At 43.5% G+C, this 23,478-nt stretch overlaps 1 protein-coding gene across 1 annotated transcript in view; it reads right to left on the bottom strand.

Moving 5' to 3' along the window:
- Window positions 1-281: 281 nt before the first annotated feature.
- Window positions 282-23,478, bottom strand: part of dmrt3a (doublesex and mab-3 related transcription factor 3a) — a 35,483-nt gene continuing 12,286 nt past the window's right edge. Inside the window, exons 2-4 of the mRNA XM_029763901.1 lie at window positions 16,761-16,782; window positions 1,527-1,691; window positions 282-1,487 (exon numbers count right to left, since the gene is read on the bottom strand). Of these exons, the coding sequence (XP_029619761.1) occupies window positions 610-1,487; window positions 1,527-1,691; window positions 16,761-16,782 (1,065 nt within the window). The 3' untranslated portion in view covers window positions 282-609. The remainder of the gene's footprint in view (window positions 1,488-1,526; window positions 1,692-16,760; window positions 16,783-23,478) is intronic.

The raw sequence follows: 23,478 nt of genomic DNA, 5'->3' as shown, positions 1-23,478 counted from the left end.
ATTTCCATGCAGGGCCGACAGTTCCTTAAAAAAGTGGAATTTTCAATGTTGGACATAAAAGACTGTAAAAACACCAGCAAGTCATCCAAGTGATTATAGTATACCATTCATTGAGTATAGTAACCAATTTGCACCAATTGTATTTATAATTTTGTCAATAAAGAGGACACAGTGTTTTTGCTATTATCGTCTATGTTTATTAATAATCTTGACATGCATCTTAACATCAAGGACATATTATTCACAGAACATTACATGCATACTGTCTGGAAAGAGATGAATGTTCACAAACACGTGACCTATGTGATCCCATTATTTTTGGTCATATCCATGTGATAATGTTACGACCTAACATTCAGCTACATTACCTGTAGGGGGCCGATGGCTGCGCAACAAAGTTCAGTTCAAGACAACAACCTTTCTTGATACCCACTCTTGCATTATTCACATTAAAGATTCGTTCACAATACATTTTTTGGTGCTTAAGTAGCCAGTGCGGCATGATTCATTGTTTCATTGGTTCAGGTATAGAGATATAACCCACAGGTTAATTGTTTCATTGGTTCAGGTATAGAGATATAACCCACAGGTTCGGGTGGTTCAGGACGTTCAGGTGGAGGAGTTGAGAATTCGTGAGTCGGAGGAGTCGGAGCGGTCCTCGTACTCCTCCTCATGGGTGTAGAGGGTCTGTTTGGCCCCGGGGGTGGGGGGGATGGGGGCAGGGTGGCAGCCCTCCTCCAGCTGGGAGAGACGGTGCTCTTCCTGGGGGCGGGAGGAGGAGAGGAGCGGAGAGGAGGAGGAGGAGGAAGAGGAGAGGAGCGGAGAGCGTTGGAAGACACCAGTGGAGGAGAAAGGAGAGACGTACTGAGCTGACCTGAGTTGGTACTGCTGCTGTAGTGTCATGGTGTTCCACAGCGTCACGTCGTTGCAGAAGGGTCCGACCTGGCCACCGCGTGTCAGAGAGTTCCTCAGCATCAAGGGGTAGCGGGGGGGATGGGGGAAAGACCCGGGGTGTAGGGCCAGGGGGCCGGACGACGAGTCAGACGAGAAGCGCAGGGACTCAGGCACCCTGAAAGCAGAGCCCACAGACCACTTAGCGGCGGAGGCCAGAGGGTGGTAGGACCCCAGGGGGTGATCGAGGAGGTGGCCGTTAGAGGGAAGGACCAGGGTGTCGGGGTGGGGGTGACCCCCCCTGGCCTCCTGGGCCTGGCTGGACAGCAGCACCTCGATGGCCCCCACCAGGTCCCCTCCACACCCCTGCAGGATCAATTCCAGCACCGGGGGCTTGTGGGAAGGGAAGATCTTCTTCAGCACCTCCAGGGGTGGCCGGTTGGCTCGCAAGTTGAAGGGAAGGGAGACAGACCCAGACAGGCCCTCAATCACTAGGCTGTGGTCCCCTGGCAGCCCCCCTGCCCCAACCCCGGGGTAGCCCTTAGTGGGGCTGTCTGCCTTGGGCTCTGGAGAGGTGCTGCAGGTCTTGGGAAAGGCTAGAGGGAGAGGGAGGCTCGGAATGGGCTGGGGGAAGCTGTAGCGGCACTCCTCGGCCTGGTTTGGGGTGTCCGGGGGCTCGGGGGTGAAGCAAGAAGGCTTGGAGCCCTCGGGGGAGCTGCTAGGGTCCTGGTCCTTCTCACTGCCGCTACCACCACCGTTCTCCCCGCCGGAGTGGTCCCCCGACGTATCCTCACTCAGGTCTACAGAGAACACAAAAACACATCCTCAGTCAGGACTACAGAGACAGAAACACATCCTCAGTCAGGACTACAGAGACAGAAAGACATCCTCAGTCAGGACTACAGAGACAGAAACACATCCTCACTCAGGTCTACAGAGAACACAAAAACACATCCTCAGTCAGGACTACAGAGAACACAAAAACACATCCTCAGTCAGGACTACAGAGAACACAGAAAGACATCCTCAGTCAGGACTACAGAGACAGAAACACATCCTCAGTCAGAACTACAGAGACAGAAAGACATCCTCAGTCAGGACTACAGAGACAGAAACACATCCTCAGTCAGGACTACAGAGACAGCTCAGAAATAACTAAATCATTTTACTACAACAGAGTCATAATGTTAACTTTGGATCAGTGACATGTCCAATAGTATAACCTGGAAGATGGAGATGAATTCAATGAGCTGACATGAATCTCAATTTGCCAGGGCCTATCTCCACCTGACTGCAAGCAGAGGGCCCAAGGCCTCGACCCTCTAGGAGGAGGAATGCAACATGGAGGTCTAGAACAGGCTGAAGACATTATCAACTTGTCTACCACTCCACAATTTATGACCGTTTACTTTTTTTTCTCCTCGAAAAGCTGTTAGCAGGAAGTGCTGAGTGTGTCACTGTGTGTCAGTGAGGAATCTCCTATCAATGGTCTTTGACCACATGTTGTAAACAGATTGGCTGTTGCTTGGTAACATTTCACAGAGAGTTTACTTCGTGGAGAAATGATGGTGATTACATTCGATTAGAAGCTGTCCAGTCTGGAGTACTGTACTCTTTCTAACTATATCCCTTCATCCCTCACACTGAAATGGGCCTGATGTGAAGTCGATACCAATTTCACCTTCATGCCCTGCGTTCTATCCTTCACTCTTAGAAAAAAAGGTTCTGGATAGAACCAATAAGGATTCTATTGCGTGCTACCTATATGGCATCCCTAAAGCTTCTATTTAGAAACCTTTTTTATGGATCTTTAATCAGAACCCCAGGGGTTCTTCTTCAATGAACCAAAGTTGGTTCGATATAGCACCCTTGGGTTCCATATAGTGTTCCATCCCTGTGTTCTATCTTTGTGTTCTATCCCGTGTTATATAACTGTGTTCTATCCCTGTGTTCTATCTTTGTGTTCTATCCCGTGTTATATAACTGTGTTCTATCCCTGTGTTCTATCCCAGTGTTCTACCTCAGTGCTCTATACCTTTGTTCTATCCCTGTGTTCTATCCCTGTGTTCTATCTCTGTGTTATATCTCTGTGCTCTATCACTGTGTTCTATCCCTGTGTTCTATCCCTGTGTTCTATCACTGTGTTATATCTCTGTGTTCTATCCCTGTGTTCTATCCCTGTGTTCTATCCCCGTGCTCTATCCCCGTGTTCTATCCCCGTGTTATATCTCCGTGTTATATCTCCGTGTTCTATCCCAGTGTTCTATCCCCGTGATCTATCCCCGTGTTCTATCCCAGTGTTCTATCCCTGGGTTCTATCCCCGTGTTCTATCCCCGTGTTCTATCCCCGTGTTATATCCCCGTGTTCTATCCTTGTGTTCTATCCCTGTGTTTTATCCCTGTGTTCTATCACTGTGTTCTATCACTGTGTTCTATCCTTGTGTTCTATCCCTGGGTTCTATCTCTGTGTTCTATCCCTGGGTTCTATCTCTGTGTTCTATCCCCTTGTTCTATCCCAGTGTTCTATCCACGTTTTCTATCCCGGTGTTCTATCCCCGTGTTTTATCCCCGTGTTCTATCCCGGTGTTCTATACCTGTGATCTATCCCTGTGTCTATCCTTGTGTCCTAGCTTTGTGTTCTATCACTGTGTTCTATCCTTGTGTTCTATCTCTGTGCTCGATCACTGTGTTATATCTCTGTGTTTGATCCCTGTGTTATATCTCTGTGTTCTATCACTGTGTTCCTTCCCTGTGTCCTATCCATGTGTTAAATCCCTGTGTTATATGTATGTGTTATATCTCTGTGTTATATCCCTGTGTTAGATTTATGTGTTATATCTCTGTGTTATATCCCTGTGTTCTATCCCTGTGTTCTATCCCTGTGTTCTATCCCTGTGTTCTATCACTGTATTCTATCCCTGTGATATATATCTGTGCTCTATCACTGTGTTATATCTCTGTGTTCTATCCCTGTGTTCTATCCCTGTGTTATATCTCTGTGTTCTATCTCTGTGTTCTATCACTGTGTTATATCTATTTGTTATATCACTGTGTTCTTTTCCCATGTTCTATCACTGTGTTCTATCACTGTGTTATATCTCTGTGTTCTATCCCTGTGTTCTATCCCAGTGTTCTATCCCCGTGTTCTATCCCCGTGTTCTATCCCCGTGTTATATCTCCGTGTTATATCTCCGTGTTCTATCCCAGTGTTCTATCCCCGTGATCTATCCCCGTGTTCTATCCCCGTGTTCTATCCTTGTGTTCTATCCCTGTGTTTTATCCCTGTGTTCTATCACTGTGTTCTATCACTGTGTTCTATCCTTGTGTTCTATCCATGGGTTCTATCTCAGTGTTCTGTCCCTGGGTTCTATCTCTGTGTTCTATCCCCTTGTTCTATCCCAGTGTTCTATCCACGTTTTCTATCCCGGTGTTCTATCCCCGTGTTTTATCCCTTTGTTTTATCCCTGTGTTCTATCCCGGTGTTCTATACCTGTGATCTATCCCTGTGTCTATCCTTGTGTCCTAGCTTTGTGTTCTATCACTGTGTTCTATCCTTGTGTTCTATCTCTGTGCTCGATCACTGTGTTATATCTCTGTGTTTGATCCCTGTGTTATATCCCTGTGTTAGATTTATGTGTTATATCTCTGTGTTCTATCACTGTGTTCTTTCCCTGTGTTCTATCCATGTGTTATATCCCTGTGTTATATGTATGTGTTATATCTCTGTGTTATATCCCTGTGTTAGATTTATGTGTTATATCTTTGTGTTCTCTCCCGTGTTATATAACTGTGTTCTATCCCTGTGTTCTATCCCCGTGTTCTATTTCTGTGTTCCATCCCTGTGTTCTATCTTTGTGTTCTATCCCGTGTCATATAACTGTGTTCTACCCTTGTGTTCTATCCCTGGGTTCTATCTCTGTGCTCTATCCCTGTGTTCTATCCCTGTGTTCTTTCCCTGTGTTATATCTCTGTGCTCTATCACTGTGTTCTATCCCTGTGTTCTATCCCTCTATTCTATCCCTGTGTTCTATCACTGTGTTCTATCCCCGTGTTCTATCGCTCTGCTCTATCACTGTGTTCGATCCCTGTGTTCTATCCCTGTGTTCTATCTCTGTGCTCTATCACTGTGTTATATCTCTGTGTTCTGTCCCTGTGTTCTATCCCTGTGTTATATCTCTGTGTTCTATCCCTGTGTTATATCACTGTGTTATATCTATTTGTTATATCACTGTGTTCTTTTCCCATGTTCTATCCCTGTGTTCTATCACTGTGTTATATCTCTGTGTTCTATCCCTGTGTTCTATCCCTGTGTTCTATCCCTGTGTTCTATCCCCGTGTTATATCCCCGTGTTATATCGCCGTGTTAAATCTCCGTGTTCTATCCCAGTGTCCTATCCCCGTGATCTATCCCCGTGTTCTATCCCAGTGTTCTATCCCTGTGTTCTATCCCCGTGTTCTATCCCCGTGTTCTAGCCCCGTGTTCTATCCCCGCGTTCTATCCTTGTGTTCTATCCCTGTGTTTTATCCCTGTGTTCTATCACTGTGTTCTATCACTTTGTTCTATCCTTGTGTTCTATCCCTGGGTTCTATCTCTGTGTTCTATCCCTGGGTTCTATCTCTGTGTTCTATCCCCTTGTTCTATCCCAGTGTTCTATCCCGGTGTTCTATCCCCGTGTTTTATCCCTGTGTTTTATCCCCGTGTTCTATCCCGGTGTTCTATACCTGTGATCTATCCCTGTGTCTATCCTTGTGTCCTAGCTTTGTGTTCTATCACTGTGTTCTTTCCCTGTGTTCTATCCATGTGTTATATCCCTGTGTTATATGTATGTGTTATATCTCTGTGTTATATCCCTGTGTTAGATTTATGTGTTATATCTCTGTGTTCTATCCCTGTGTTCTATCCCTGTGTTCTATCCCTGTATTCTATCCCTGTATTCTATCCCTGTGATATATATCTGTGTTCTATCACTGTGTTATATTTCTGTGTTCTATCCCCGTGTTCTATCCCTGTATTCTATCCCTGTATTCTATCCCTGTGATATATATCTGTGTTCTATCCCAGTGTTCTATCCCCGTGATCTATCCCCGTGTTCTATCTCCGTGTTCTATCCCCGTGTTCTATCCCGGTGTTCTATCCCCGTGATCTATCCCCGTGTTCTATCCCGGTGTTCTATCTTTGTGTTCTATGCCCGTGTTCTATCCCCGTTTTCTATCCCGGTGTTCTATCCCCGTGTTCTATCCCCGTGTTCTATCCCCGTGTTCTATCCCCGTGTTCTATCCCCGTGTTCTATCCCCGTGTTCTATCCCCGTGTTCTATCCCGGTGTTCTATCCCCGTGATCTATCCCCGTGTTTTATCCCTGTGTTCTATCCTTGTGTTCTATCCCGGTGTTCTATCCCCGTGATCTATCGCCGTGTTTTGTCCCGGTGTTCTATCCTTGTGTTCTATCACTGTGTTCTATCCTTGTGTTCTATCCCTGGGTCCTATCCACGTTTTCTATCCCCTTGTTCTATCCCAGTGTTCTATCCACGTTTTCTATCCCGGTGTTCTATCCCCGTGTTTTATCCCCGTGTTCAATCCGGTGTTCTATACCCGTGATCTATCCCTGTGTCTATCCTTGTGTCCTAGCCTTGTGTTCTATCACTGTGTTCTATCCCGGTGTTCTATACCTGTGATCTATCCCTGTGTCTATCCTTGTGTCCTAGCCTTGTGTTCTATCACTGTGTTCTATCCTTGTGTTCTATCTCTGTGCTCGATCACTGTGTTATATCTCTGTGTTTGAAACCTGTGTTCTATCCCTGTGTTCTATCAGTGTGTTATATCTCTGTGTTTGATCCCTGTGTTAGATTTATGTGTTCTATCACTGTGTTCTATCCCTGTGTTCTATCCCCATGTTCTATCCCTGTGTTCTATCCCTGTGTTCTATCCCTGTGTTATATCTCTGTGTTCTAACTCTGTGTTCTATCCCTGTGTTCTATCCCTGTTTTCTATCCCTGTGTTCTATCCCCATGTTATATCCCCGTGTTTTATCCCTGTGTCCTATCCTTGTGTCCTAGCCTTGTGTTCTATCACTGTGTCTATCCTTGTGTCCTAGCCTTGTGTTCTATCACTGTGTCTATCCTTGTGTCCTAGCCTTGTGTTCTATCACTGTGTCTATCCTTGTGCCCTAGTCTTGTGTTCTATCACTGTGTCTGTCCTTGTGTCCTAGCCTTGTGTCCTAGCCTTGTGTCCTAGCCTTGTGTTCTATCACTGTGTCCTTTCTCTGGACAATGCTGAACAATCAGGGCCTTTATTCCCAGAACCTTAGTAGTGTTGAGTCGTTAGATGTTTTTAGTTTTTTGTCCTTCCGCGTCACTTTAGTCACAAAGGATCTCCATTAAACATAGAATCAAGATAGTTAGGCTACGTGTCTGACTGTGACTGCAGATAGCTTCAATACAAAGTTACCTAAAATAAAATAAATAGTTACACAAGGAATATATCCACAGTGAAAAACGATTAACAATAACGAGGAAAAATAACATGGCTATATAGAGGGAGTATCTGTACTGAGTCGTGTGATGTTAAGCAGTGATGTTAAATGTACATTAACATTTTGATAATTGTCTATTCGTTTGATAAATATTAAAGACAAGGCAGGGGCATACATGATCTGTTCCTGGGTGGATTATTGGAGTTGATCTGTAACTGGGTGGATTAATAGAGCTTTATCTGTAACTGGGTGGATTAATAGAGTTTGATCTGTTCCTGGGTGGATTAATAGAGTTTGATCTGTTACTGGGTGGATTAATAGAGTTTGATCTGTTACTGGGTGGATTAATAGAGTTTGATCTGTTCCTGGTAGATTAATAGAGCTTTATCTGTAACTGGGTGGATTAATAGAGTTTGATCTGTTCCTGGTAGATTAATAGAGTTTGATATGTAACTGGGTGGATTAATAGAGTTTGATCTATTCCTGGGTGGATTAATAGAGCTGATCTGTAACTGGGTGGATTAATAGAGTTCGATCTGTAACTGGTAGATTAATAGAGTTTGATCTGTTACTGGGTGGATTAATAGAGTTTGATCTGTTACTTGGTAGAGTAATAGAGTTTGATCTGTTACTGGGTGGATTAATAGAGTTTGATCTGTTACTGGGTGGATTAATAGAGCTTTATCTGTTACTGGGTAGATTAATAGAGTTTGATCTGTAACTGGGTGGATTAATAGAGCTTTATCTGTTACTGGGTGGATTAATAGAGTTTGATCTGGAACTGGGTGGATTAATAGAGCTTGATCTGTTACTGGGTGGATTAATAGAGTTTGATCTGTAACTGGGTGGATTAATAGAGTTTGATCTGTTACTGGGTGGATTAATAGAGCTTGATCTGTTACTGGGTGGATTAATAGAGTTTGATCTGTTACTGGGTGGATTAATAGAGTTTGATCTATTCCTGGGTGGATTAACGCAGTTTGATCTATTCCTGGGTGGATTAATGCAGTTTGATCTATTCCTGGGTGGATTAATGCAGTTTGATCTATTCCTGGGTGGATTAATGCAGTTTGATCTATTCCTGGGTGGATTAATGGATTGTAACCTATTCCTGGGTGGATTAATGCAGTTTGATCTATTCCTGGGTGGATGAATGCAGTGTGATCTATTCCTGGGTGGAATAATGCAGTTTGATCTATTCCTGGGTGGATTAATGCAGTTTGATCTATTCCTGGGTGGAATAATGGATTGTAACCTATTCCTGGGTGGATGAATGCAGTGTGATCTATTCCTGGGTGGAATAATGCCGTTTGATCTATTCCTGGGTGGATTAATGCAGTTTGATCTATTCCTGGGTGGAATAATGGATTGTAACCTATTCCTGGGTGGATTAATGCAGTTTGATCTATTCCTGGGTGGAATAATGCAGTTTGATCTATTCCTGGGTGGATTAATGGATTGTAACCTATTCCTGGGTGGATTATTAGAGTTTGATATGTAACTGGGTGGATTAATCGAGTTTGATCTGTTACTGGGTGGATTAATAGAGCTTGATCTGTTACTGGGTGGATTAATAGAGCTTGATCTGTTACTGGGTGGATTAATAGAGCTTTATCTGTTACTGGGTGGATTAATGCAGTTTGATCTATTCCTGGGTGGATTAATGCAGTTTGATCTATTCCTGGGTGGATTAATGCAGTTTGATCTGTTCCTGGGTGGATTAATGCAGTTTGATCTATTCCTGGGTGGATTAATGCAGTTTGATCTATTCCTGGGTGGATTAATGCAGTGTGATCTATTCTTGGGTGGATTAATGGTGCTTGATATATTCTTTGTAGTATTCTTGGTGTCCATTGATTGGGTCTCAATGCAGGCAGTTAGCCAGCCTCAAATCTAATCAAATCAAATGTTATTGGTTATTGGTTAGCAGATGTTAATGTGAGTGTAGCGAAATGCTTGTGCTTCTAGTTCCGACAGTGCAGTAATATCTATCAAGTAATCTAGCAAATTCACAATGACTACCTCATACACACAAATGTAAAGGGATGAATAAGAATATGTACATATAAATATATGGATGAGCGATGGCCGTGCGGCATAGGCAAGATGCAGTAGATGGTGTAGACTACAGTATATACATATGAGATGAGTAATATAGGATATGTAAACATTATTAAAGTGGTGTTATTTAAAGTGACTAGTGATACATTTATTCAATCCATTTATTACATGTATTAAAGTGGCCAGAGATTTGAGTCAGTATGTAGGCAGCAGCCTCTGTGTTAGGCTGTTTAACAGTCTGATGGCCTTGAGATAGAAGCTGTTTTTCAGTCTCTCGGTTCCAGCTTTGATGCACCTGTACTGACCTCGCCTTCTGGATGATAGCGGGGTGAACAGGCAGTGGCTCGGGTGGTGAAGATGCTCCTGTACTGACCTCGCCTTCTGGATGATAGCGGGGTGAACAGGCAGTGGCTCGGGTGGTTGTTGTCCTTGATGATCTTTTTGGCCTTCCTGTGACATCGGGTGGTGTCGGTGTCCTTGAGGGCAGGTAGTTTGCCCCCGGTGATGCGTTGTGCAGACCTCACTACCCTCTGGAGAGCCTTACGGTTGTGGGTGCAGCAGTTGCCGTACCAGGGGGTGATACAGCCCGACAGGATGCTCTCGATTGTGCATCTGTACACGTTTGAGTGTTTTCGGTGACAAAACACATTTGTTCAGCCTGAGGTTGAAGAGGCGCTGTTGCTCCTTCTTCACCACACTGTCTGTGTGGGTGGACCATTTCAGTTTGTCTGTGATGTGTACGCCAAAGAACTTAAAACTTTCCACTTTCTCCACCTCTGTCCCATCGATGTGGATGGAGGGGTGCTCCCTCTGCTGTTTCCTGAGATTCACAATCATCTCCTTTGTTTTGTTGACGTTGAGTGAGATGTTATTTTCCTGACACCACACTCCGAGGGGCCACTCCCTGTAGGCCGTCTCGTCTTTGTTGGTAATCAAGCCTACCACCGTAGTGTCGTCTGCAAACTTGATGATTGAGTTTGAGGCATGCATGGCCATGCCGTCACGAGTAAACAGGGAGTACAGGAGAGGGCTGAGAACACACCCTTGAGGGGCCCCAGTGTTGAGGATCAGCGGGTGGAGATGTTGATTCCTACCCTCACCACCTGGGGGCGGCGTGTCAGAAAGTCCAGGACCCAGTTGCACAAGGCGGGGTCGAAACCCAGGCTCTCGAACTTAATGACGAGTTCGGAGGGTACTATGGTGTTAAATGCTGAGCTGTAGTCAATGAACAGCATTCTTAAATAGCTATTCCTCTTACCCAGATGGGATAGGGCAGTGCGCACAGTGATGGTGATTGCGTCGTCTGTGGACCTATTGGGGTGGTAAGAAAATTGGAGTGGGTCTAGGGTATCTGATAGGGTGGAGGTGATATGATCTTTGAGTAGTCTCTCAAAGCACTTCATGATGACAGAAGTGAGTTCTATGGGGCGATAGTCATTTAGTTCAGTTACCTTTGGTTTCTTGGGAACAGGAACAATGGTGGCCATCTTGAAGCATGTGAGCACAGCAGATTGGGATAGGGATTGATTGAATATGTCTGTAAACACACCAGCCAGCTGGTCTGCGCATGCTCTGAGGAAGTGGCTAGGGATGTCGTCTGGGCCGGCAGCCTTGCGAGGGTTAACACGTTTAAATGTTTTACTCACATTGGCCACGGTGAAGGAGAGCCCACAGGCTTTGGTAGTGGGCCGTGTCAGTGGCACTGTATTGTCCTCAAAGTGAACAAAGAAGTTGTTTAATTTGTCTGGGAGCAAGACGTCGTACGCGACGGGGCTGGTTTTCTTTTTGTAATCCGTGATTGACTGTAGACCCTGCCACATATGTCTCGTGTTTGAGCCGTTGAATTGCGACTCTGCTTTGCCTCTGTACTGATGCTTTGCTTGTTTGATTGCCTTGCGGAGGGAATATTGACACTGTTTGTATTCGGTCATGTTTCCATTCGCCTTGCCATGATTAAAATGGGAGGTTCGCGCTTTCAGTTAAGCGCGAATGCTGCCATCATGGGTACAACATCACCGATGCACTTGCTAATAAACTCGCTCACCGAATCAGCGTATACGTCAATGTTGTTGTCTGATGCTACCCGGAACATATCCCAGTCCACGTGATCGAAGCAATCTTGAAGCGTGGAATCCGATTGGTCAGACCAGCGTTGGATAGACCTGAGCACAGGCGTTTCCTGTTTAAGTTTCTGTCTATAAGATGGGAGCAACAAAATGGAGTCATGTTCAGATTTGCTGAAGGGAGGGAGGGGGAGGGCTTTGAATGCATCGCGGAAGTTAGAGTAGCAATGGTCCAGAATGCTACCAGCTCGTGTCATGCATTCGATATGCTGATAGAATTTAGGAAGCCTTGTTCTCAGATTAGCTTAGTGGAGTCTGCCACTAGCACAGTAAGTGTAGTCAGCTAAGCTATCCCCATTAAGACCGTGTCTGTGCCTCGATCTAGGTTGAGCAAAACACAACATGGCGGTGTTCGCCTTAGCAATCTCACTGGAATAAAGACCTCCACCATTCCCTTCCATTATTGAAAAAGATTGTGATATCTCACATCTCAAAATAGGGCTACTTAATGTTAGATCCTTCACTTCCAAGGCAGCTGTAGTTAACTTCTCTAGGGTAGGGGGCAGTATTTTGATGTCCAGATGAAAGGCATGCCCGTAGTAAACTGCCTGCTACTCAGGTTCAGAAGGTAGGATATGCATATTATTAGTAGATTTGGATAGAAAACACTCTGGAGTTTCTAAAATTGTTTGAATGATGTCTGTGAGTATAACAGAACTCATATGGCAGGCAAAAACCTGGGAACAATCCAACCAGGAAGTGTGGAAATCTGAGGTTTGTAGTTTTTCAAGTGATTGCCTATACAGTATACAGTGACTTAGGGTTCATTTTGCACTTCCTAACGCTTCCACTAGATGTCAACAGTCTTTAGAGTGTTGTTTCATGCTTCTATTGTGACTGGGGAGAGAATAAGAGCTCCTCAAAGTAGATGAGTGAGAAAATTACATGAGCTCAGTGGCGCACACTCACGTGAGAGTTAGCTGTGTTCCTTTCTTTTTTGAAGACATTGGAATTGTCCGGTTGGAATATTACTGAAGATTTGTGATAAAAACATCCTAAAGATTGATGCTATACATCGTTTGACAAGTTTCTACGAACGTAAATATAACTTTTTTTTACTTTTCGTTGTGACATTTTGTGCGCGCTTCCTGCATTTGGAGTAGTGGACTAAACACACGAACAAAATGGAGGTATTTGGACATAAATTATGGACTTTATCGAACAAAACAAACATTTATTGTGCAACTGGGATTTTTGGGAGTGCATTCTGATGAAGATCATCAAAGGTAAGTGAATATTTCTAATGTAATTTTTGTCATTACTGTTGACTTCAAAATGGGGGGTATCTGTTATGGCTTGTTTTGATATCTGAGCGCTGTACTCAGATTATTGCAAAATTTGCTTTCGCCATAAAGCTTTTTTGAAATCTGACAAATCTGACACGGTTGCATTAAGGAGAAGTGTATCTATAATTGTTTGAACAACAGTTGAATATTTTATCAACGTTAATGATGAGTATTTCTGTAAATTGATGTGCTCATTCACCGGAAGTTTTGTGAGGCAAAACATTTCTGAACATTACACGCCAATGTAAAATGGGGTTTTTGGATATAAATATGAACTTTATCGAGCAAAACATACATGTATTGTGTAACATGAAGTCCTATGAGTACCATCTGATGAAGATCATCAAAGGTTAGTGATTAATTTTAGCTGTATTTCTGGTTTTTGTGACGCCTCTCCTTGCTTGGAAAATGGCTGTGTGGTTTTTCTTGTCTCGGCGCTGTCCTAACATAATCTAATGTTATGCTTTCGACATAAAGCCTCTTTGAAATCGGACAATGCGGTTGGATTACCGAGAAGTGTATCCTTAAAACGGGATATAATAGTTGTATGTTTGAGAAATTTGAATTATGCAATTTTTGTTGTTTTGAATTTGCCGCCCTGCTATTTCACTGGCTGTTGAATAGTGTGTCCCGCGCTAGCGTCCCACATACCCCAGAGAGGTTAATGAACGTATCACTGATCATAATCTTTATGTGATTGGCCTGACTGAAACATGGCTCAAGCCTGATGAATTTATTGTATTAAATGAGGCTTTTCCTCCTGGTTACTCTATATCCCCAGTGCATCCCGCAAAGGCGGAGGTTGCTAACATTTATGACAGCAAATTTAAATGTACAAATCATGAAATCCATACAGAAATCTATGCAGCTTACTCAATCACTTTTTATTGCTACTGTTTACAGGCCTCCTGAATTCCTATTGGACCTTGTAGACATGGCAGATAATATTCACATTTTTGGTGACTTTAGTATTCATATGGAAAAGTCCACAGACCCACTCCAAAAAGCTTTCGGATCATCAATTCAGTGGGTTTTGTCCAACATGTCTCCAAACCTAGTCATTGCCACATTCAAACCCTAGATCTAGTTTTGTCCCGTTGAATAAATATTGTGGATCTAAATGTTTTTCCTCATAATCCTGGACTATCGGACCACCATCTTTTTACGTCTGCAATCGCAACAAATAATCTGCTCAGACCCCAACCAATTATCATCAAAAGCCGTGCTATAAATTCTTGGACAACCCAAAGATTCCTAGATGCCCTTCCAGACCAACCGTGCTATTTTGATAGTTTTTTCACATTGTTTGTAACTTATTTTGTACATAAGGATGCTGCTACCATCTCTTATGACCAAAAAGAGCTTCTGGAAATCAGAACAGCGATTACTCACCTTTAATTGGATGAATAATTTTTCTTTAATGAGTCAGACGGAAGGGATTTACTCCAGACACCCGAACTGGCCCACATCCCCGTCATTCGTAGGAGATCGGGGTGCCTTGTGAGGATCAGGCGACGAGTGGCTAATCTGCCTTTGCCATCCGTTCTGTTAGCCAACGTACAATCACTGGAAAATAAATGGGACGAACTAAAAGCACAAATGTCCTACCAATGGGACATTAAAACCTGTAATATCTTATGTTTCACCAAGTCACGGCTGAACGACGACATGAATAACATACAGCTGACGGGTTATACACTGTATCGGCAGGGTAGAACAGCAGCTTCTGGTAAGACAAGTGGTGGCGGTCTATGTATATTTGTAAACAACAGCTTGTGCATGATATCTAAGGAAGCCTCAAGGTTTTGCTCGCCTGAGGTAGAGTATCTCATGATAAGCTGTAGACCACACTATCTACCTAGAGAGTTTTCATCTGTATTTTTCATAGCTATCTACATACCACCACAGACCGATGCTGGCACTTAGACCACACTCAATGAGCTGTCTACCGCCATAAGCAAACAGGGAAACGCTCATCCAGAGGCGGCGTTCCTAGAGGCCGGGGACTTTAATGCAGGGAAACTTAAATCAGTTTTACTTCATTTCTGTCAGCATGTTAAATGTGCACCCAGAGAGAAAAAAACTCTAGACTACCTTTACTCCAAAACACAGAGATGCGTACAAAGCTCTCCCTAACCCTCCATTTGGCAAATCTGATCATAATTCTATCCTCCTGATTCCTCCAAAAAGTAAAGCAGGAAGCACCAGCACCAGGTCTATAAAAAAGTGGTCAGATGAAGCAGATGCTAAACTACAGGACTGTTTTGCTAGCACAGACTGGAATATGTTCCGGGATTCTTCCGATGGCATTGAGGAGTACACCACATCAGTCACTGGCTTCATCAATAAGTGCATCGATGATGTCGTCCCCACAGTGACTGTACATGAATACCCCAACCAGAAGCCATGGGTTACAGGCAACATCTGTACTGAGCTACTCCGCTCAGTGCAGATGAGCTACTCCGCTTTCAAGGAGTGGGACTCTAAGCTGGAAGCGTATAACCCGGAAGCTATGCCCTCCGACGAACCATCAGACAGGCAAAGCGTCAATACAGGACTAAGATCAAATCGTCCTACACCAGCTCCGGCACTCTTCGGATGTGGCAGGGCTCGCAAACTATTACAGACTACAAAGGGAAGCACAGCCAAGAGCTGCCCAGTGACACCAGATAAGCTAAATAACTACCATGCTCGCTTCGAGGCAAATAACAATGAAACATGCATGAAAGCATTAGCTGTTCCGGACAACTGTGTGATCATGCTCTCCGCAGTCGATGTAAGTAAAACCTTTAACCAGGTCAACATTCACAAGGCCACAGGGCCAGACGGATTATCCGGACGTGTACTCAAAGCGTGCGCTGACCAACTGGCAAGTACCTTCACTGACATTTTCAACCTCTCCCTGTCTGAGTCTGTAATACCAACATGTTTCAAGCAGACCACCATAGTCCCTGTGCCCAAGAAAACGAAGATAACCTGCCTGTATGACTACCGACACGTAGCACTCACGTCTGTAGCCATGAAGTGCTTTGAAAGGCTGGTCATGGCTCACATCAACACCATTATCGCAGACACACTAGACCCACTCCAATTTGCATATGGCGCAAACAGATCCACAGATGATGCAATCTCTTTTGCACTCCACCCTGCCCTTTCCCACCTGGACAAAAGAAACACCTATGTGAGAATACTATTCATTGACTACAGCTCAGCATTCAACACCATATTCCCCTCAAAGCTCATCACTAAGCTAAGGACCCTGGGACTAAACACCTCCCTCTGCATCTGGATCCTGGACTTCCTGACGGGCTGCCCCCAGGTGGTAAGGGTAGGTAACAACACATCTGCCACGCTGATCCTCAACACAGGGGCCCCTCAGGGGTGCCTGCTCAGTCCCCTCCTGTACTTCCTGTTCACTCATGACTCATGGCCAGGCACGACTCCAACACCATCATTAAGTTTTCCGATGACACAACAGTGGTAAGCCTGATGACCGACAACGACGAGACAGCCTATAGGGAGGAGGTCAGAGACCTGACCTTGTGTTGTCAGGACAACAACCTTTCCCTCAACGTGATCAAGACTATGGAGATTATTGTTGACTACAGGAAAAGGAGGACCGAACAGGCACCCATTCTCATCGACAGGGCTGTTGTGGAGCAGGTTGAGAGCTTCAAGTTCCTTGGCGTCCACATCACCAACAAACTAACATGGTCCAAGCACACCAAGACAGTCGTAAAGAGGGCACAACAAAATCTATTCCCCCTCATTAGCTTTGTCATGGTTCCTCAGATCCTCAAAATGTTTTACAGCTGCACCATCGAGAGCATCCTGATGGGTTGCATCATTGCCTGGTATGGCAACTGCTCGGCCTCTGACCGCATGGCACTACAGAGGGTAAAGCGTATGGCCCAGTACATCACTATACCAGGCGGAGTCAGAGGAAGGCCCTAAAAATTGTCAAAGACTCCAGCCACCCTAGTCATAGATTGTTCTCTCTGCTACCGCACGGCAAGCGGTACCGGAGCGCCAAGTCTAGGACCAAGAGGCTTCTAAACAGCTTCTACCCCCAAGCCATAAGACTCCTTAACATCTAATCAAATGGCTACCCAGATTATTTGCATTGCCCCTCCCTACTTCTTCTATGCTGCTGCTACTCCCTGTTACTATCTGTGCATAGTCACTTTAGTAACTCTACCTACATGTACATATTACCACAATTACCTCGACCTACCGGTGCCCCCGCACATTGACCCTTGTATGTAGCCTCGCTATTGTTATTTTACTGCTGCTCTTTAAATATTTCTTACTTTTATTTCTTACTTTTGCTAGGTATTTTCGTAAAACTGCATTGTTGATTAAGGGCTTATAAGGAAGCATTTCACTGTAAGGTATACACCTGTTGTATTCGGCACATGTGACAAATATAATTTGAATTGATTTGATTTGAATCTCACAAAAAGTAACAAAGCCTGTCTTGAAAAAGCCAAACCTTCACCCGGAAAATGTAAAAAACTATCGGCCTATATCTTTTCTCCCATTCCTCACAAAAGCTGTTGACATCAGGCTCTGCATCTGTCCTCGTGCTCCTAGACCTTTGTGCTACTTTTGACATCATCGATCACCACATTCTTTTGGTGTTCCTCGAGGTTCCGTTTTAGTACCAATATTATTTTCACTATATATTCTACCTCTTGGTGATGTCATTCGGGAAACAATGTCAACTTTCACTGCTATGCGGATGACACACAGGAGTACATTTCGATGGAACATGGTGAAGTGCCAAAATTGCCTACCCTGGAAGCCTGTGTTTCAGACATAAGGAAGTGGATGGCGGAAAATGTTTTACTTTTAAACTCGGACAAAACAGAGATGCTAGTTCTAGGTCCCAAGAAACAAAGAGATCTGCTATTGGATCTGATAATTAATCTGGATGGTTGTACAGTCGTCTCAAATAAAACTGTGAAGGACCTCGGCGTTACTCTGGACCCTGATCTCTCTTTTGACGAACATATCAAGGCTGTTTCAAGGACAGCTTTGTTCCATCTTCGTAACATTGCAAAAATCTGAAACTTTCTGTCCAAAAATTACGCAGAAAAATGTATCCATGCTTTTGTCACTTCTAGGTTAGACTACTGCAATGCTTTACTTTCCGGCTACCCGGATAAAGCACTAAATAAACTTCAGTTAGTGCTAAACACAGCTGCTAGAATCTTGATTAGAACCAAAAAATGTGTTCATATTACCCCAGTGCTAGCCTCTCTACACCGACTTCCTTTTAAGGCTAGGGCTGATTTCAAGGTTTTACTGCTAACCTACAAAGCATTACATGGGCTTGCTCCTACCTATCTCTCCGATTTGGTCCTGCCGTACATACCTACACGTACGCTACGTTCACAATATGCAGGCCTCCTTATTGTCCCTAGAATTTCTAAGCAAACAGCTGGAGGCAGGGCTTTCTCCTATATAGCTCAATTTTTATGAAATGATCTGCCTATCCATGTGAGATTTACTATCCGTAGTATTTATATCAGCCCTATGATTACAATGAAGAGCATGACATGCCACTCTGTTCTGGGCCAGCTGTAGTGGTCTGTTGATATCACTGCAGTGGTGTGGGGGCTAACGTAGGCTAATGCAATTAGTATGAGGTTGTAAGTAACAAGAACATTTCCCAGGACATCTGATATTGGCAGAAATCTTAAATTCTTGTTAATCTAACTGCACTGTCCAATTTACAGTAGCTTGTTTGAGGAGAGTGCACAATTTTGAACATGAAAAGTTATTAATAAACAAATTAGGCACATTTGGGCAATCTTGATACAAACATTTAACAGAAATGCAATGGTTCATTGGATCAGTCTAAAACTTTGCACATACACTGATGCCATCTAGTGGCCAAAATATAACTTCCACCTGGGCTGGAATAATACATTATGGCCTTTCTCTTGCATTTCAAAGATGACGGTACAAAAAAACGCACAAAAGAATGGTTGGTATTTTCTTTGTATTATCTTTAACCAGATCTATTGTGTTATATTCTCCTACATTCCTTTCACATTTCCATAAACTTCAAAGTGTTTCCTTTCAAATGGTCCAAAGAATATGCATATCCTTGCTTCAAGGCCTGAGCTACAGGCAGTTAGATTTGGGCATGTGATTTTAGGCGAAAATTGAAAAAAAGAGGCTAATCCTTTAAGGATTGGACTCTTGATGGATATTATTATTATTATGTTGTTATTGTCGTATTTTAGTATTCTAAAGAAATGTGTGCCCATCTGCAGCAGTAATTGATAATCATTGTATTATAGTCATGTTTCACTTTTTAACAAACAACAACAATAATGAGTAGTTTATACGTGTATGGATCTGATATGTCACTTTTTTTCAAATCGGACATTGTATATTGGAGATATAATCGATTTATACTTCTGAGCTGCACCATAAAAATATGAAATAGATTGTTGTCCAGGCTTATCATACATTACCAGTCAAAAGTCTCAACACACCTACTCATTCAAGGGATTTGCTTGATTTTTACGATATTCTACACTGTATAATAACATTGAAGACATCAAAACTATGAAATAACACGTAGTAACTAAAAAAGTAATGAACAAATCAAAATATATTTTATATTTGAGATTCTTCAAAGTAGCCACCATTTGTCTTGATGACAGCTTTGCACAGTCTTGGCATTCTCTCAACCAGCTTCATGAGGTAGCCACCTGGAATTCATTTCAATTAATAGGTATGCCCTGTTAAAAATGTATAGTTTTGATGTCTTCACTATTATTCTACAATGTACAATATCGTAAAAAATAAAGCAAATCCCTTGAATGAGTAGGTGTGTTTATACACTATATACACAAAAGAATGTGGACACCCCTTCAAATGAGTGGATTTGGCTTTTCAGCCACACCCGTTGCTGACAGGTGTATACAATCGAGCACACAACCATGCAATCTCCATAGACAAACATTGGCAGTAGAATGGCCTTACTGAAGAGCTCAGTGACTGGAAGAAAAGTCAGCACACGCCTAAGATCACCATGTGCAATGCCAAGTGTCGGCTGGAGTGGTGTAAAGCTCGAGATCACCATGTGCAATGCCAAGTGCCGGCTGGAGTGGTGTAAAGCTTAACTCCTTTGGACTCTGGAGTAGTGGAAACGTGTTCTCTAGAGTGATGAATCACGCTTCACCATCTGGCAGTCCGACAGACGAATCTGGGTTTGGCGACTGTCAGGAGAACGCTACTTGCCCAAATGCATAGTGCCAACTGTAAAGTTTGGTGGAGGAGGAATAATGGTCTGGGGCTGTTTTTCATGGTTCAGGCCCCTTAGTTCAGGTGAAAGGAAATCTCAACGCTACAGCATACAATGACATTGTAGATGATTCTGTGCTTCCAACTTTGTGGCAAAAGTTTGGGGAAGGCCCTTTCCTGTTTCAGTATGACAATTCCCCCGTGCACAAAGCGAGGTCCATACAGAAATGGTTTGTCGAGATCAGTGTGGAAGAACTTGACTGGCCTGCACAGAGCCCTGACCTCAACCCCATCGAACACCTTTGGGATGAATTGGAACACCGACAGCGAGCCAGGCCTAATTGCCCAACATCAGTGCCCGACTTCATGAATGCTCTTGTGGCTGAATGGAAATAATTCCCTGCAGCAATGGTCCAACATCTAGTGGAAAGCCTTCCCAAACCATCAGCTTGCTTTTATGAAAATTGTGTTCAACAATGCCAATAATGCTTTCATTTTCACTTTTGCTTTCGAAAGCAGCTAAAAACAAACAATATGTAAGATTGAACTTAAAGCCATTGAATAATACCGTGCATGATAAGGAAATAATACACACGCTAGAATGCCCTATAAGCAAACCAATGCATGGTATGAATATTAAATAGACTATACAGGATATGAACATTAAATTTGAACTTTTTCTCAACTAGCCTACCAGGCTAAATAAAGGTGAATAAAAATAAAAAATACAAAATTCCATCCAGACAATTGATATATAGCGTTTCGCAACTAAACCAGTTGTAATAGGTCTACACAAACTCAAAAATGCTGGGTGATTGGATGACCCAACTGGTGGATGTTTGGATGACCCAACTGCAGTGTTTTTTGGACGACCCAACGTCAGTGTTGTTTGTATGAGCCAACGTCAGTGCTGTTTGTATGAGCCAACTGCAGTGATGTTTGGACGACCCAACTGCAGTGTTGTTTGGATTACCCAAATGCTGAGGTGATGGATTGACCCATCTGCAGGGGTGTTTGGATGACCCAACTGCATGGGATTTTGGATGACCCAACTGCTGTGTTGTTTGGATGACCCAACTGCAGTGTTGTTTGGATGACCCATCTGCAGTGTTGTTTGGACGACCCAACTTCTGGGGTGATTGGATGACCCTTCTGCAGGGGAGTTTGGATGACCCTCTTCAGTGTTGTTTGGATGACCCAACTGGTGGGTTGTTTGCATGACCCAACTGCAGTGTTGTTTGGACAACCCAACTGCAGTGTTGTTTGGATGACCCAACTGCAGTGTTGTTTGGATGACCCAACTGCAGTGTTGTTTGGATGAGCCAACTCCTGGGTTGATTGGATGACCCAACTGCAGTGATGTTTGGATGACCCAAATGCAGTGTTGTTTGGATGACCCAACTGCAGTGTTGTTTGGATGACCCAAATGCAGTGTTGTTTGGATGACCCAACTGCAGTGATGTTTGGATGACCCAACTGCAGTGTTGTTTGGATGACCCAACTGCAGTGTTGTTTGGATGACCCAACTGCAGTGATGTTTGGATGACCCAAATGCAGTGTTGTTTGGATGACCCAACTGCAGTGTTGTTTGGATGACCCAAATGCAGTGTTGTTTGGATGACCCAAATGCAGTGTTGTTTGGATGACCCAACTGCTCGGTTGTTTGGACGACCCAACTGTTGGGTGCTTGGATGAACCAACTGCGGTGTTGTTTGGATGACCCAACTGCTCGGTTGTTTGGACGACCCAACTGTGGTGTTGTTTGGACGACCAAACTGCTGGGGTGTATTGATTTGGTTTTTGATTTGATTTATTGTAGTTTAGTTGTTGATGCTGGGATGTTGACATATGACCCAGTGAGTGGGTTAATTCTCCCACCAAAACCAGAAGGTCAAAGTGATCTGGCAAACTCATGAATGAGGACTATTGCATCTGTCGTAAGTCTATCAATGCAGCCATTGCTGAGTGGAATCAGGCCTACTTTTCAATGGACAAATGGGAAAGGCGTTGTGGCTAACAGAGACAGGGAATAGACCTAGCTAAGTAACATCTATAGCTGGTCTACCTAGCCAAAGAGAAAGAGAAACCTAGTTTACGTGAAACAATTGACATACCAAACTGTAACACAAATCTTACAGGTCTGCTACTACACACAGCACAGTGAAATAGCTTGCTAGCTAGCTAAGTTAGCCAACGTTATGTAGCATGTATGGGGTAATATGCTAAAGAAAATGATTTACAATTGTCAATAACTGAGATAATATGTAATTATGATAGCTACTTCTATTTAACCAGAATGGATATTTAGAAACGTCAGCTTTTTACTCAGTTTTTCGAGTTCATGTAATATGGTTGGTAGCTAGACTGAGGTAAAGTTGGTTTTATATTCACACATTCAGACATTGAACAGACATTCGACAGACATTCGACAGACATTCGACAAAGCCATTAAAAAATGTAAAAATCAATAAAAAAGTTCAGTTTGTCACAGAATTATCAAACTAAATATTATTTATTCTATAAATGTCTAGTATAATTTTACAACCTTTGTTTTGAGTAGAAATTCCAGTTTTGACTTGATAGAAATACACTGCTCAAAAAAATAAAGGGAACACTAAAATAACACATCCTAGATCTGAATGAAAGAAATAATCTTATTAAATACTTTTTTCTTTACATAGTTGAATGTGCTGACAACAAAATCACACAAAAATAATCAATGGAAATCCAATTTATCAACCCATGGAGGTCTGGATTTGGAGTCACACTCAAAATTAAAGTGGAAAACCACACTACAGGCTGATCCAACTTTGATGTAATGTCCTTAAAACAAGTCAAAATGAGGCTCAGTAGTGTGTGTGGCCTCCACGTGCCTGTATGACCTCCCTACAATGCCTGGGCATGCTCCTGATGAGGTGGCGGATGGTCTCCTGAGGGATCTCCTCCCAGACCTGGACTAAAGCATCCGCCAACTCCTGGACAGTCTATGGTGCAACGTGGCGTTGGTGGATGGAGCGAGACATGATGTCCCAGATGTGCTCAATTGGATTCAGGTCTGGGGAACGGGCGGGCCAGTCCATAGCATCAATGCCTTCCTCTTGCAGGAACTGCTGACACACTCCAGCCACATGAGGTCTAGCATTGTCTTGCATTAGGAGGAACCCAGGGCCAACAGCACCAGCATATGGTCTCACAAGGGGTCTGAGGATCTCATCTCGGCACCTAATGGCAGTCAGGCAACCTCTGGCGAGCACATTACATTTTACATTTTACATTTTAGTCATTTAGCAGACGCTCTTATCCAGAGCGACTTACAGTAGTGAATGCATACATTTCATACATTTTTTTTCTGTGCTGGCCCCCCGTGGGAATCGAACCCACAA

This window comes from Salmo trutta, chromosome 9, assembly GCF_901001165.1.
Source record: "Salmo trutta chromosome 9, fSalTru1.1, whole genome shotgun sequence".
Classification (NCBI taxonomy): domain Eukaryota; kingdom Metazoa; phylum Chordata; class Actinopteri; order Salmoniformes; family Salmonidae; genus Salmo; species Salmo trutta.
The sequence above is the reverse complement of the archived record's forward strand: the minus strand, read 5'-3'. Positions and strand labels throughout refer to the sequence as shown.